Below are 13,897 nucleotides of genomic sequence, written 5' to 3'. Positions count from 1 at the left end.
CCCGCGCACGCGCAAAGACCCGCGACGGAGGCGCTGCCGGAGCCCCGCCCCCTCCTCGCTTCCACTGCGCTTGCGCAGCTCCATTCCTGCGGCGGCGGCCAGACGGGACCGGGTCAGGCCCGGAGGAGCCGGTGAGCGGCGGGCGGCGCGGTGCATGGCGGGACAGGCACCGGGCGGCTCTCCCGCCTCTTCCCAGGGCCCAGCGCCCCGGTGCGTTGTGGGATCGGCCCCCTCACCCCCCCACCGGTCCATATAGCCCCAGCCTGGTGCACTGTGGGCTGGGATCCCCTCCCCCTGGTCCATATAGCCCCAGCCTGGTGCAGTGTGGGCTGGGATCCCCTCCCCCTGGTCCATACAGCCCCAGCCTGGTGCACTGTGGGCTGGGATCCCCTCCCCCTGGTCCATATAGCCCCAGCCTGGTGCACTGTGGGCTGGGATCCCCTCCCCCCGGTCCATACAGCCCCAGCCTGGCGCACTGTGGGCTGGGATCCCCTCCCCCCGGTCCATACAGCCCCAGCCTGGCGCACTGTGGGCTGGGATCCCCTCCCCCCGGTCCATACAGCCCCAGCCTGGCGCACTGTGGGCTGGGATCCCCTCCCCCTGGTCCATACAGCCCCAGCCTGGCGCACTGTGGGCTGGGATCCCCTCCCCCCGGTCCATACAGCCCCAGCCTGGCGCACTGTGGGCTGGGATCCCCTCCCCCTGGTCCATACAGCCCCAGCCTGGTGCACTGTGGGCTGGGATCCCCTCCCCCTGGTCCATATAGCCCCAGCCTGGTGCACTGTGGGCTGGGATCCCCTCCCCCTGGTCCATATAGCCCCAGCCTGGTGCACTGTGGGCTGGGATCCCCTCCCCCTGGTCCATATAGCCCCAGCCTGGTGCACTGTGGGCTGGGATCCCCTCCCCCTGGTCCATATAGCCCCAGCCTGGTGCACTGTGGGCTGGGATCCCCTCCCCCTGGTCCATATAGCCCCAGCCTGGTGCACTGTGGGCTGGGATCCCCTCCCCCTGGTCCATATAGCCCCAGCCTGGTGCACTGTGGGCTGGGATCCCCTCCCCCTGGTCCATATAGCCCCAGCCTGGTGCACTGTGGGCTGGGATCCCCTCCCCCTGGTCCATATAGCCCCAGCCTGGTGCACTGTGGGCTGGGATCCCCTCCCCCTGGTCCATATAGCCCCAGCCTGGTGCACTGTGGGCTGGGATCCCCTCCCCCTGGTCCATATTCCCCCAGCCTGGTGCACTGTGGGCTGGGATCCCCTCCCCCTGGTCCATATAGCCCCAGCCTGGTGCACTGTGGGCTGGGATCCCCTCCCCCTGGTCCATATTCCCCCAGCCTGGTGCATTGTGGGCTGGGATCCCCTCCCCCTGGTCCATATAGCCCCATCCTGGTGCATTGTGGGCTGGGATCCCCTCCCCCTGGTCCATATAGCCCCATCCTGGTGCACTGTGGGCTGGGATCCCCTCCCCCTGGTCCATATAGCCCCAGCCTGGTGCACTGTGGGCTGGGATCCTCTCCTCCTGGTCCATATAGCCCCAGCCTGGTGCACTGTGGGCTGGGATCCCCTCCCCCTGGTCCATATAGCCCCAGCCTGGTGCACTGTGGGCTGGGATCCCCTCCCCCTGGTCCATATAGCCCCAGCCTGGTGCATTGTGGGCTGGGATCCCCTCCCCCTGGTCCATATAGCCCCAGCCTGGTGCAGTGTGGGCTGGGATCCCCTCCCCCTGGTCCATATAGCCCCAGCCTGGTGCAGTGTGGGCTGGGATCCCCTCCCCCTGGTCCATATAGCCCCAGCCTGGTGCACTGTGGGCTGGGATCCTCTCCCCCTGGTCCATATTCCCCCAGCCTGGTGCACTGTGGGCTGGGATCCCCTCCCCCTGGTTCATATTCCCCCAGCCTGGTGCACTGTCGGCTGGGATCCTCTCCCCCTGGTCCATATTCCCCGAGCCTGGTGCACTGTGGGCTGGGATCCCCTCATCCTGGTTCATACAGCCCCAGCCTGGTGCACTGTGGGCTGGGATCCCCTCCCCCTGGTCCATACAGCCCCAGCCTGGTGCAGTGTGGGCTGGGATCCCCTCCCCCTGGTCCATATATCCCCAGCCTGGTGCACTGTGGGCTGGGATCCCCTCCCCCTGGTCCATATAGCCCCAGCCTGGTGCACTGTGGGCTGGGATCCCCTCCCCCTGGTCTATATAGCCCCAGCCTGGTGCATGGTGGGCTCGGATCCCCTCCCCCGGTCCATATTCCCCCAGTCTGGTGCACTGTGGGCTGGGATCTCCTCCCCCTGGTCCATATAGCCCCAGCCTGGTGCACTGTGGGAAGGGTTCCCCCTCCCCGTGGTCCATATAGCCCCAGCCTGGTGCATTGTGGGCTGGGATCCCCTCCCCCTGGTCCATATAGCCCCAGCCTGGTGCACTGTGGGCTGGGATCCCCTCCCCCTGGTCCATATAGCCCCAGCCCGGTGCACTGTGGGCTGGGATCCCCTCCCCCTGGTCCATATTCCCCCAGTCTGGTGCATTGTGGGCTGGGATCCCCTCCCCCTGGTCCATACAGCCCCAGCCTGGTGCACTGTGGGCTGGGATCCCCTCCCCCTGGTCCATATAGCCCCAGCCTGGTGCATGGTGGGCTCGGATCCCCTCCCCCGGTCCATATTCCCCCAGTCTGGTGCACTGTGGGCTGGGATCTCCTCCCCCTGGTCCATATAGCTCCAGCCTGGTGCACTGTGGGAAGGGTTCCCCCTCCCCGTGGTCCATATAGCCCCAGCCTGGTGCATTGTGGGCTGGGATCCCCTCCCCCTGGTCCATATAGCCCCAGCCTGGTGCACTGTGGGCTGGGATCCCCTCCCCCTGGTCCATATAGCCCCAGCCCGGTGCACTGTGGGCTGGGATCCCCTCCCCCTGGTCCATATTCCCCCAGTCTGGTGCATTGTGGGCTGGGATCCCCTCCCCCTGGTCCATATAGCCCCAGCCTAGTGCACTGTGGGCTGGGATCCCCTCTCCCTGGTCCATATAGCCCCAGCCTGGTGCATTGTCAGCTGGGATCCCTTCCCTTTGGTCCATATAGCCCCAGCCTGGTGCATTGTGGCCTGGGATCCCCTCCCCCTGGTCCATACAGCCCTAGCCTGGTGCACTGTGGGCTGGGGTTCTCCTCCCTCTGGTCCATATACCCCCAGCCTGGTGTATTGTGGGATGGGATCCCCTCCCCCTGGTCCATATAGCCCCAGCCTGGTGTATTGTGGGATGGGATCTCCCTCCTCCTGTTCCATATAGCCCCAGCCTGGTGCACTGTGGGCTGGGATCCCTGCCCTCTGGTCCATATAGCCCCAGCCTGGTGCATTGTGGGCTGGGATCCCCTCCCCCTGGTCCATATTCCCCCAGCCTGGTGTATTGTGGGATGGGATCTCCCTCCTCCTGTTCCATATAGCCCCAGCGTGGTGCACTGTGGGCTGGGATCCCCTCCCCCTGGTCCATATTCCCCCAGCCTGGTGCATTGTGGGCTGGGATCCCCTCCCCCTGGTCCATATAGCCCCAGCCTGGTGTATTGTGGGATGGGATCTCCCTCCTCCTGTTCCATATAGCCTCAGCCTGGTGCATTGTGGGATGGGTTCCCTGCCCTCTGGTCCATATAGCCCTAGCCTGATGCAATATGGGACGGGTTCCCCCTTCCTCTGGTCCATAAAGCCCCAGCCTGGTGCATTGTGGGATGGAACCCTTTCTCCCCTGGTTCTTATAGCCCTAGCCTGATGCAATATAAGACCAGTTCCCCCTCCCCCTGGTTCATATGGGGCCAGTGCAAATTAGGTTTGGCTCTTCACCTTTCTCCTGATCCATGTAGCCCCAGAGCATTGTGGGAGTGTGAAACGTTGGGGGTCAGTTCCCCTTTGGCAGCACAGGGACCCCACGTGCGAGGCTGTTGGTCCAGCCAGGCTGATCACCGAGGGATGATGTCCGAAACACACAAGCACCCGGAGGTGGGGGGAAGCGAGGACGTGATCTTCGAGGAGGAGGATGGAACTTCGACCGGTGAGCAGCTGCTGGGGGGCGGGGCTCCCCCCTTTCCTGGCTGTTAAGAACCCCGGGTCTAGTGCATTGTGGACCTGGAATTCCCCCTTGCTGGCTCACTGTGCCGCCTGCCCCAGAGCATGATGGGGCGGGGGAGGTGGCAGTGTGCGGGGGGGGCCAGGATCGCTGTGATGGGACTAGATCTCACGCTAAAGAGGTCAGGTGGGAGCTGTGGGGCGCACTGGGCTGGGTGAGCGGGGGAGGGGGCTGTGGGGCGCGCTGGGCTGGGTGCGTGGGGGAGGGGGCTGTGGGGCGCGCTGGGCTGGGTGAGTGGGGGAGGGGCTGTGGGGCGCACTGGTCTGGGTGAGTGGGGGAGGGGGCTGTGGGGCGCGCTGGGCTGGGTGAGCGGGGGAGGGGCTGTGGGGCGTGCTGGGCTGGGTGAGCGGGGGGAGTGCGGGGCTGGGCTGGGTGAGTGAGTGGAGGGATGGTGGGGAGCGCAGAGCTGGGCAAGCAAGCAGGGGAGCAGTGGGGAGGGCTGGGCGAGCGAGCGGGGGGCCGGGGGGAGAGCACGGGGCTGGGCGAGGGAGCAGGGGGGCGGTGGGGAGGGCTGGGCGAGCGAGCGGGGAGGCCGGGGGGAGAGCATGGGGCTGGGTGAGTGAGTGGAGGGGCAGTGGGAGGGCTGAGCGAGGGAGCAGGGGGGCAGTGGGGAGGGTTGGGCGAGCGAGCGGGGAGGCCGGGGGGAGAGCACGGGGCTGGGCGAGGGAGCAGGGGGGCGGTGGGGAGCGCCAGGTGTGCGGGGGGCTGCAGGCCGATGTTTAGGGGCGACCCCCCGCCCCCCGCTCCCTCACCCAGCCCCGTGGGAGCCGGGCAGGAGCTGCCAGCCGGCGGCCTCTCACCTGCTGTGGCTATTCCAGGCGTCTCCACGGTGCAGGAGGAGGAGGAATCGGAAGCGACCTCGGTGTCGTCGGGCGAGAGCCGGCCGTCCACGCCCTCTGCCAACGGGTACCCAGGTGGGTGGGGCCCGGCCCTCTCGCGCTGTGCGGCCGGTGTCAGGACTCCTGGGAGGGCAGCAGGTTCTAGTGGCTAGAGCGGGACCCACGCGTTCGCTGAGTAGCTCTGGAGGGGAGCGGGGGCTGGGGCGGGTGGAGCTCCAGCCCTGTGGTGCTGCTGTAGCCCAGGAGGCAGGCTGAGGGCTGGGTGGGCCAGTCCCCCTCTGGAGCGAGGGGACACTGGGGTGGGGCTGGGACTGGGGGCCAGTTTGCTGACGTCCCTTCCTCTTGCCCCCCCAGGTCCCAGGAGCAAGGAGCTGAGGTCGGCCGTCTCGGAGCCCCCGCAGGAGGTGGCGCCAGAGGAGGGGGAGGCCGGCCAGGGCCGCTTGGGCTCCCCGCAGGCTCCCAGTCCCGAGTGGCACGAATGCCCCGAGTGCGGGCGCGGCTTCGGCACCTCGCGGGCCCTGAAAGTCCATCGCAGCTACCACGTGGGGCGGAAGCGGCCGCACAGCTCCCCCAAGCCGCCCCCGGCCCGGCCGGCCCCGCCCCCCGCCGGGGACCCCGAGGGCCGGGACGCCCGGCCTGTGCCCCCTTCGCCCCGTGCTGGCGCCTTTCACTACATCTGTGCCGAATGCGGCCTGGGCTTCGCCTCGCCCGCCTCCCTGGAGGCTCACCGCTGTGAACATGGCTGGCGCCGCAGCCCCCCGGCTCCGCCCCGCACCAAGGGGCCCTCAGCCCCGCCCCAGGAGGCCAATGGTGCCCAGGAGGCCGAGGGGGCAGACGGACCGTACCACTGCACGGAATGCCCTGGCGAATTCGGCTTGGTGGCAGATCTGCATGAGCACTACATGCTGCATGCCCGGGGGGAGCTGTAGCCCTCTACCTTGCTGTGGGGCCAGGGAGCGGGGGGCAGGGGATGGATGGCAGCAGTGGTGGGATCTGTGGGTTGGATGGTGGCAGCGGTGGGTTCAGCAGGCAGGGGAAATGAGGGAGCCAGGATGGTGTCTGTGAGGGGGAGCAGGAGGATGATGGGTGCAATGGGGATCCATGGGTTGAGTGATGTTTGCGGTGGTGTGTGCCAGCTGCAGATTGGTGGCTGCGGTGGGATCCAGGCTCCTGAGACACAAATGGGGGGAGTGAACCCCCCTTCCTTTATTCTAGTTGATGTGTAGTTTCAAGTGAATCCGACTGGGGCCCCAGCCAGCCTGGCCCTCTCCGTGTTTCTCCTCAGAGTGGGGTCTGTTACCCTCCTTCCCAACCTATCCCCTGGACCTGGTGGGAGTCGAGACCTGGCAACCTTGACTCGCCCTTGGGACTGCAGGATTGCAGAGCTGAAGGGGCTCAGCCCCCCTTCTCCACTGCTGCTCTTGGGGTGGGGGGATCGCCCCGCACTCCTCTGCCCCGTACAGCCCCGGTGGGTGGATGGGACGGCTCCCGCCTGCGCGCCGCGTCTGCTCCCGCTCAGAGAGCGCATCTGGCGAGGGGCGAGCCTCCAGCCGGTCGACGGACACTAACGAGCTCAGCCAAAGGGCGGGGGGCGGGCGGGCTGGGGACCTGCTTTCATAATAAAAGTGATTCTGTATCTCTGCCATGCTCTGTCCCCTGCGCCGGTTCTGTCTGTCTGGCCTGCACTGGGGGGGGGGGTGTATTGTGGTGTCATGATAGTGTCACCTTGCTGATGGGTGACATCGCCATGGAGCGGTGAGACGTCCGGGGGGAGGCTGTGGCTGTGCTGGGGTGGTCTGCCTTGGGGGGCCCAGAGCCCTCCCAGCACTTGGCTTGGTGTCCTGGGGCCCTGTCACTGAGGTGTCATGTCAGAAGTGAGAACTAAGCTTCCCAGCATGCACCTGGCTTGGGTGCAATTCTATGGTGAGAACTACACCTCCCAGCATACACCTGGTTGGGGGAGGGGGTGTGCTGGCCAATGGTAAGAACTATGCTTCCCAGCATGCAGCTGGTTGGGGTGTTCTGGAGTGAGAACTACACCTCCCAGCATGCACCTGCCTGAGCGTTGTGCCAGACTGTAACCCACACTTCCCAACATGCACCTGGGAGGGCGGAGCTTGTCAAGGGGGAGGGTGCCTGCCAGCCTGGGGGGCCCTGAAGCAGCAGCTGGGGGTGTAAGACGGGCCAGTGCAGGGGTGCTAGGTCCCAGCTGGGACACAGGGTGGGGAGGAGGGGCTGTGCCCCCCCCCCCCCAAGCTTCCCTGGGAGGCAGTGGCCGGCCTGGGGCACCCACTGACAGCCCTTCTCTGGCTTCACCTGCTGCCCTGGGCCCCCAAAGGGAGGCGGGACCGAGCAGGGGATGTGGGGCTTGTCCCGTGGGGCTTTGTTCAGGCCTAGGCCCCTCTGTGGCCCAGTAAAGGGGAAGGCCTGTCGAGAGGGACTAAGGGACGTCAGCGCCATGGGGCTCACCGCTGGGCCGTAGCTGGGGGGCAGCAGGCCCAGGGAGCTGGGCGGTGGCTTGGGAGGGGCACGGTGGAGGTCGGAGTTCGCCGCTGGCTGTCGGGAGCCTGGGATTGGCACAAAGCCTGAGAGTTTTTTTTACGGGGTGAAAAATGAGTCAAGTTCTGGGGTGGGCTGAGGGGCATCAGCCGAGCTGGGGACCAGGCTGAGGCAGCAGGGGGCTGAGAGTGGGTACCCCCCCCCCATACACACACACACACAGTGCCAGGCCAGGCATTTTGATTGGCTGCAGGGGAGACAGCATGGCAGGGAGAAGCAATTCAGGACAGGAAGTGAAGCTGTTTCCTGGGCATTTTCCATCCACATGGCCAGTTGTTCCATCCATGTGCAGAATAAATTCTGTTCTGTGCACCGAGGCCTGTGCGGATGGGCACCCCCAGGAGAAACACACAGCAAGCTGTGGGGGCTCTGCTAAGCAGCTGGGCAGCTTGGGACCGAGTGGCCACTGCACAGCTTCCAGGGAACACAGGTGTGCCCCCCGCCCCAGCTGTGGGCATTGTCCCTACCCCACAGATCAGCTGGGCAAGCTCCAGCTGCCCCAGCCCTGCTCACTGTGGGGTACTAAGGGCCTAGAATTCTTGCTACATGCCAGTCTCCTCCCCTGTGGCCAGCCCTGCTACCCCCTCCCCAAGGGAAAGGCCTGTCCCAGGCCCTGACCCCCCTGCTCTGGGGCCAGCCCTTCCCTCCCCCCTGAGGAAAAGGTCTCTGCCCCATCTTGAATACTGCAGGCACCTGCGCTCACTTCTCAAAAATGGAAAACACGTTCAGAAAAGGGCAACTCAAGTGTCCAGGGCCTCGCAACATCTGCCGGAGGAGAGAACAAGACTGACTCTCCAGCTTAGTCTAGAGGCAACTCGGGCTAGGCTAGAGGTCTATGAACTCATGACTGGTGTGGAGAACACGAAGAGTTATTTACTCCTTCCCAAAACAGAGGAATGAAGGGTCACCAATTGATATTAACAGCACGTTTAAAACAAACCAAAGGCAGTTTTTCTTCAGGCAGCGCACAGTCCACCTGTGGAACTCCTTGCCAGAGGGTGCTGTGTAGGCCAGGACTTTAGCAGGGTTCAGAAAAGAGGGGGCTAGGCCCATCAATGGCTGCTAGCCAGGCTGGGCTGGTGGCCCTGGCATCTGTCTGCCGGAAATGGGTGACGGGAAGGAGGGCTGGACCTTCAATCTGGCCTGGTCTCTACTCTGATGTTCCCATTTCCTCCCCCTCCCCAAAACCAGCCAGCCCCCCACAGGGAGAGGCCTCTGTCCCGTTGCCGTGCGGGTCCCAGGCAGCTGTAGGCAGAGCTGCCTGGGCTGAGGTGCAGCCCGGTCAGGGGCTGACCTGCAGGAGCGAAGGAAGAGATGCCGGCGGCTGGGCCCGTCTGTCCCTGCAACACCGCTCCGCCCCCCCAAACGCCGCTCATTCCCCTAGCGGCTTGTAGCCCTCCCCTGCCCTGCAGCCAGGCCTGCCCGGTTCCAGCCTGTCCCGTTCTGTGGGCCACCTGGCCTAGGAGACAGACGCCGTGAGCTTCCAACTCTTTATTGGAAAAATAGGACCTTTTCCTCACCCCAGGGCTCCCATCCGGCCCTGCAGCCTGGAAGGGGGGCCTGGCTCTCAGCACGTCTCCCCTCTTCTGCTCAGCCCTGCCCCCGAGAGCCTCCTTCCACAGCTCCCCGCTTCACCCCAAGGCAAGCAGTGAAGACACGGGCTTGCCCCGGGCTTGGGCCAACCGGTGCAGCAAGGATCAGGGACAGCCGGGCTCACCCCCGCCAGCACGGTGTGGGCGCAGACTGGTCTAACGCCCATTCACACTGGCAGAAGTGCCTCTGGGCCAGGGCCGCACTGGGATGGCGACAGGGGAATGTAAGTCATGCCACAGCTGACCCGGGACAAGGTCTAGGTCCAGGCTACGCTCGGGGGAGCTGGAGCCCCCGAGCAAGGACACCCCACAAGTATCAGACTGTGCCGCGCCGCAGGGACTGGACCCAGGGGCACTGGAGAGGCCCCCCCACCTAAGACAACGCATTCCAGTTAGGGGTCCTGGCAGGAGGGAGTCTATGGGGAGTGCTGCAGCCTCCGTGCAGGCTAGGGAGCGAGGGGCAGTGGCACGGAGCACTGGGCCACAGGATACACACAGAGGCGTTTGTGGGGGAAGAGCCGCTGCGGGGGAGGGGGGTGTCACAAACTGCCTCAGGGGTAGGGGAGAGCCGTTGCAGAGCTACAGCAATGGTCTCTGCACCCCCTCCACCCTTCGGAGCCAGCCAGCCCTCCGCCCTGGGGCCAGAGAGCATCAGGTGACCCCTACCCTGGAACCCCCCCGTGTCCCATTCCCTGCCCCTCTGAACCAGTACCCGGCCTGGATCCACAAGGGAGCTGGTGCCCCCTGCAAGGGAGAGGCCCCGTGTCCTGCTCCATTCAAACCTTTCAGGCCCATCACTGTCCTTCCAGTCCCATTCTATCTGGGCTCCTTGCCAGGCGGTGCCTACTGCCTCTGGTGCGCGGAGCCAGCTCAGCAGCAGCAGCAGCAGCAGCAGGGGCATTCTGCTGCCGTCCCAGCTCTTGCGCTCACAGGGTGGCGCCGGAGCCCCTGGCCGCAGCGTGGGGCGCTAGAGCTCGCCGCGGGCGTGCCGGATGTAGTGTTCGTGCAGGCTGGCCTCCTGGGCGAAGCTCTCGCCACACTCGGTGCAGGAGTAGGGGCGGGAGGGCAGCAGCTCCAGGGGGCGCTGGTGGGAGGCCTGGTGGCGGCGCAGGTTGGAGAGCTGGCGGAAGCTCTTGCCGCAGTCGGGGCACTGGTGGGGCAGGCTGCGGCCGGCGGCGTGGCCCAGCCGGTGGCGCTGGTAATTGGCCAGCTGGCCGAAGCGGCGGCCGCAGTCGGCGCACTCGAAGGCGGGGCGCAGGCAGTCGGGGCAGTCGGGGGGCGGGGCGGGGGCGTGCCCGCGCTGGTGGCAGATGAGGGCGCGGGAGCTCTCGAAGGGCTTGCTGCAGATGAAGCAGACAAAGAGGGCGTCCTGCAGATTCTCCTGCACAAAGTCCTCGGGGTGCTCCCGCTTCATGTGCCGCTCCTTGAACTTCTCGTCCGGGAAGGTGATCAGGCAGTGGAAGCACTGGTTGGAACCCAGGCGATCTGGGAGGAAGAGGGGGAAGGAGAGCTCAAGGCGCCAGCCTGGGCTGACCCTCCCACCCCCACAACCCCCCGGCCAGCCCGGGCTCCCCAAGCCACCTGCCTGCCCCCACTGCGGGGATCCCAAAGTCCTTCTGAACGGCATAACCTGGTGTTGAGGAGGTGGGGCAGGGCTGGGAGCCCTTCCATTGAGGGGATCGGAGAGCTGAGGTGCAGCCCCCCAAAGGAAGGGCTGGGAGCCCGTTGAAACAGAGACAGGCAATGGCCGTGACTAGTCCTGGTACTTACAGACGGGGCTGCTGCTGGATGAGGCCTTGACCTTTCCCTCGGGGCTGGGCTGGGCAGGTTCGTCCTCCACGCAGATGGGCTCCGAGTCAGAGCTGGGGTGCCGCGTCCGGGAGGGGGCCGCCTCCTGCTTGGCAGGGAGCGTGGGCCGCGCTGGGGTCTCCTGGGAGAGCGCTTCAGCCAGGGGCTGCTTCTCTGCGGTGACTTCAGACATCTTCCCTCTGCGAGGGGAGGGGAGCTGTGTGAGCGCATGGCCCTGCCCCCGATCAGACCCATACCCCCTTCCTCCCTCCCCATCAGACCCACAGGCTCCTCTAGGCCCCTGTCCAGCAAGCACCTCTGCTCCCACCAGCCTGGTCTCCCCTTCCTGGGCACACCCCAAGGCTCTTCCTTCCGCACCGGGTTTCCTCTGGCCCGGCCGAGAAGCAACCACAGCTTCCCATAGCGTCCCCCGCCCCCGCCTTCCCCCGTTACTCCCCCTCCCCCCACATTTACCCCATAGCATCCCCCGTCCCCGCCTTCCCCCGTTACTCCCTCTCCCCCCTTTACCCCATAGCGTCCCCCGCCCCCGCCTTCCCCCGTTACTCCCCTCCCCCCATTTACCCCATAGCATCCCCCGTCCCCGCCTTCCCCCGTTACTCCCTCTCCCCCACTTTACCCCATAGCGTCCCCCGCCCCCGCCTTCCCCCGTTACTCCCCCTCCCCCCACATTTACCCCATAGCGTCCCCCGCCCCCGCCTTCCCCCGTTACTCCCCCTCCCCCCACATTTACCCCATAGCGTCCCCCGCCCCCGCCTTCCCCCGTTACTCCCCCTCCCCCATTTACCCCATAGCGTCCCCCGCCCCCGCCTTCCCCCGTTACTCCCCTCCCCCCATTTACCCCATAGCGTCCCCCGCCCCCGCCTTCCCCCGTTACTCCCCCTCCCCCATTTACCCCATAGCGTCCCCCGCCCCCGCCCCCCCGTTACTCCCCCTCCCCCATTTACCCCATAGCGTCCCCCGCCCCCGCCTTCCCCCGTTACTCCCCTCCCCCCATTTACCCCATAGCGTCCCCCGCCCCCGCCCGTTACTCCCCTCCCCCCATTTACCCCATAGCGTCCCCCGCCCCCGCCCGTTACTCCCCCTCCCCCATTTACCCCATAGCGTCCCCCGCCCCCGCCTTCCCCCGTTACTCCCCTCCCCCCATTTACCCCATAGCGTCCCCCGCCCCCGCCCGTTACTCCCCTCCCCCATTTACCCCATAGCGTCCCCCGCCCCCGCCTTCCCCCGTTACTCCCCCTCCCCCCCCCATTTCCCCCCGCCACTCCCGCGCTCCCTCTCCATCCCGCACGGGCCCCCCCGGTCCCCCCCGGGACCCCTCCCCCACCTCCGCTCGCCTCCTCTGCCTTCCTGGTTCCGACGCCCCCCGGCAGGCCCCCTCCCTGTTTCCGGTGGGGCTGCCCCTGCCCGCGCCTGCCCCGATCCACCGGCCCCCGGGACCGCTCCCTTCCTCCCCCGCCCCTAGCCCCGCCCCTGTGTCATTCCAATCAGGCATTCGCCAAGGCCACCCAAAAGGGGGAGGCGGTGGTCCTTCGGCGCCCGGCGTCGCACTCCTGCAGAAGGCGCATGCGTGTTGGGAAAAGGTGCGTGGCGAGGGGAAAGGCGCATGCGCAGCACGCATCCTGTACCGTTAGTTGGAGACGGGGGCGCGCGCAGTGATTCCGCTCAAGGTGTCGCAGCAAGTGCTACAGCAAGAGATGTGTGCGCATGCGTGACACCTCTTGGGAGTTGTGCGCACGCGCGATTGCCACACACTTCCCTAATGGGGGTGGCAATGCAGGGGCACGCAGCCATCCTGCAGGGGGCGCCCCGCCATGATACTCAGTGTGCTGTGTGCGTCCGCCACCCCAACTCCCATGATGCCCTGCGGAGCGCAGTGGCCCAGATTCCCAGGGTGCACTGCATGGCCAGCATCCTACATTCCCAGGATGCATTGGGGTGTGGAGAGCCCCCCCCCCACATTCCCATGATGCTCTGGGGCATGGAGAGCCCCATATTCCCAGGGTGCACTGGTGTGATCAGAGCCCCACATTCCATGATGCACTGGGGCATGGAGAGCCCCATATTCCCAGGGTGCACTGGGGTGTCCAGAGCCCCACATTCCATGATGCACTGGGGCACGGAGAGCCCCATATTCCCAGGGTGCACTGGTGTGATCAGAGCCCCACATTCCATGATGCACTGGGGCATGGAGAGCCCCATATTCCCAGGGTGCACTGGGGTGTCCAGAGCCCCACATTCCATGATGCACTGGGGCACGGAGAGCCCCATATTCCCAGGGTGCACTGGTGTGATCAGAGCCCCACATTCCATGATGCACTGGGGCATGGAGAGCCCCATATTCCCAGGGTGCACTGGGGTGATCAGAGCCCCACATTCCATGATGCATTGGAGGATGGAGAGTCCCATATTCCCAAGGTGCACTGGGGTGTCCAGTGCCCCACATTCCATGATGCACTGGGGTATGAAGAGTCCCATATTCCCAGGGTGCACTGGGGTGTCCAGTGCCCCATATTCCATGATGCACTGGGGCATGGAGAGCCCCATATTCCCAGGGTGCACTGGTGTGATCAGAGCCCCACATTCCATGATGCACTGGGGCATGGAGAGCCCCATATTCCCAGGGTGCACTGGGGTGATCAGAGCCCCACATTCCATGATGCATTGGAGGATGGAGAGTCCCATATTCCCAAGGTGCACTGGGGTGTCCAGTGCCCCACATTCCATGATGCACTGGGGCATGGAGAGTCCCATATTCCCAGGGTGCACTGGTGTGACCAGAGCCCCACATTCCATGATGCACTGGGGCATGGAGAGCCCCATATTCCCAGGGTGCACTGGGGTGTCCAGTGCCCCATATTCCATGATGCACTGGGGCATGGAGAGTCCCATATTCCCAGGGTGCACTGGTGTGATCAGAGCCCCACATTCCATGATGCACTGGGGCATGGAGAGCCCCATATTCCCAGGGTGCACTGGGGTGATCAGAGCCCCACATTCCATGAT

At 65.8% G+C, this 13,897-nt stretch overlaps 2 protein-coding genes across 6 annotated transcripts; one reads left to right on the top strand and one right to left on the bottom strand.

The window, feature by feature from the left end:
- On the top strand, positions 1-6,801 carry LOC142819661 (zinc finger protein 629-like). Of its 2 annotated transcripts, none has more exons than XM_075908122.2 (4): positions 1-131; positions 3,833-4,020; positions 4,914-5,009; positions 5,289-6,801. In XM_075908122.2, the coding sequence occupies exons 2-4, from the start codon at positions 3,939-3,941 to the stop codon at positions 5,861-5,863; spliced, it is 753 nt and encodes a 250-aa protein (XP_075764237.1). In that variant the 5' UTR covers positions 1-131; positions 3,833-3,938; the 3' UTR covers positions 5,864-6,801. The 2 variants fall into 2 exon arrangements, with proteins under 2 accessions (XP_075764237.1, XP_075764236.1); XM_075908121.2 differs by having other exon boundaries at positions 78-210.
- A 1,810-nt stretch (positions 6,802-8,611) lies between these two features.
- ZNF576 (zinc finger protein 576) lies at positions 8,612-12,528 on the bottom strand. 4 transcript variants are annotated; one of them, XM_075908119.2, is made up of 3 exons: positions 12,400-12,528; positions 10,856-11,073; positions 8,612-10,570 (listed from the first exon to the last, which is right to left on the bottom strand). In XM_075908119.2, the coding sequence occupies exons 1-3, from the start codon at positions 12,510-12,512 to the stop codon at positions 10,053-10,055; spliced, it is 849 nt and encodes a 282-aa protein (XP_075764234.2). In that variant the 5' UTR covers positions 12,513-12,528; the 3' UTR covers positions 8,612-10,052. The 4 variants fall into 4 exon arrangements, with proteins under 4 accessions (XP_075764234.2, XP_075764233.1, XP_025044993.2 ...); XM_075908118.2 differs by lacking the exon at positions 12,400-12,528 and adding an exon at positions 12,229-12,376; XM_025189208.3 differs by lacking the exon at positions 12,400-12,528 and adding an exon at positions 11,190-11,345.
- Positions 12,529-13,897: the final 1,369 nt, after the last annotated feature.

Source organism: Pelodiscus sinensis, chromosome 22 (genome assembly GCF_052426305.1).
Source record: "Pelodiscus sinensis isolate ZL-2025 chromosome 22, ASM5242630v1, whole genome shotgun sequence".
NCBI classification, from domain to species: domain Eukaryota; kingdom Metazoa; phylum Chordata; order Testudines; family Trionychidae; genus Pelodiscus; species Pelodiscus sinensis.
The sequence above is the reverse complement of the archived record's forward strand: the minus strand, read 5'-3'. Positions and strand labels throughout refer to the sequence as shown.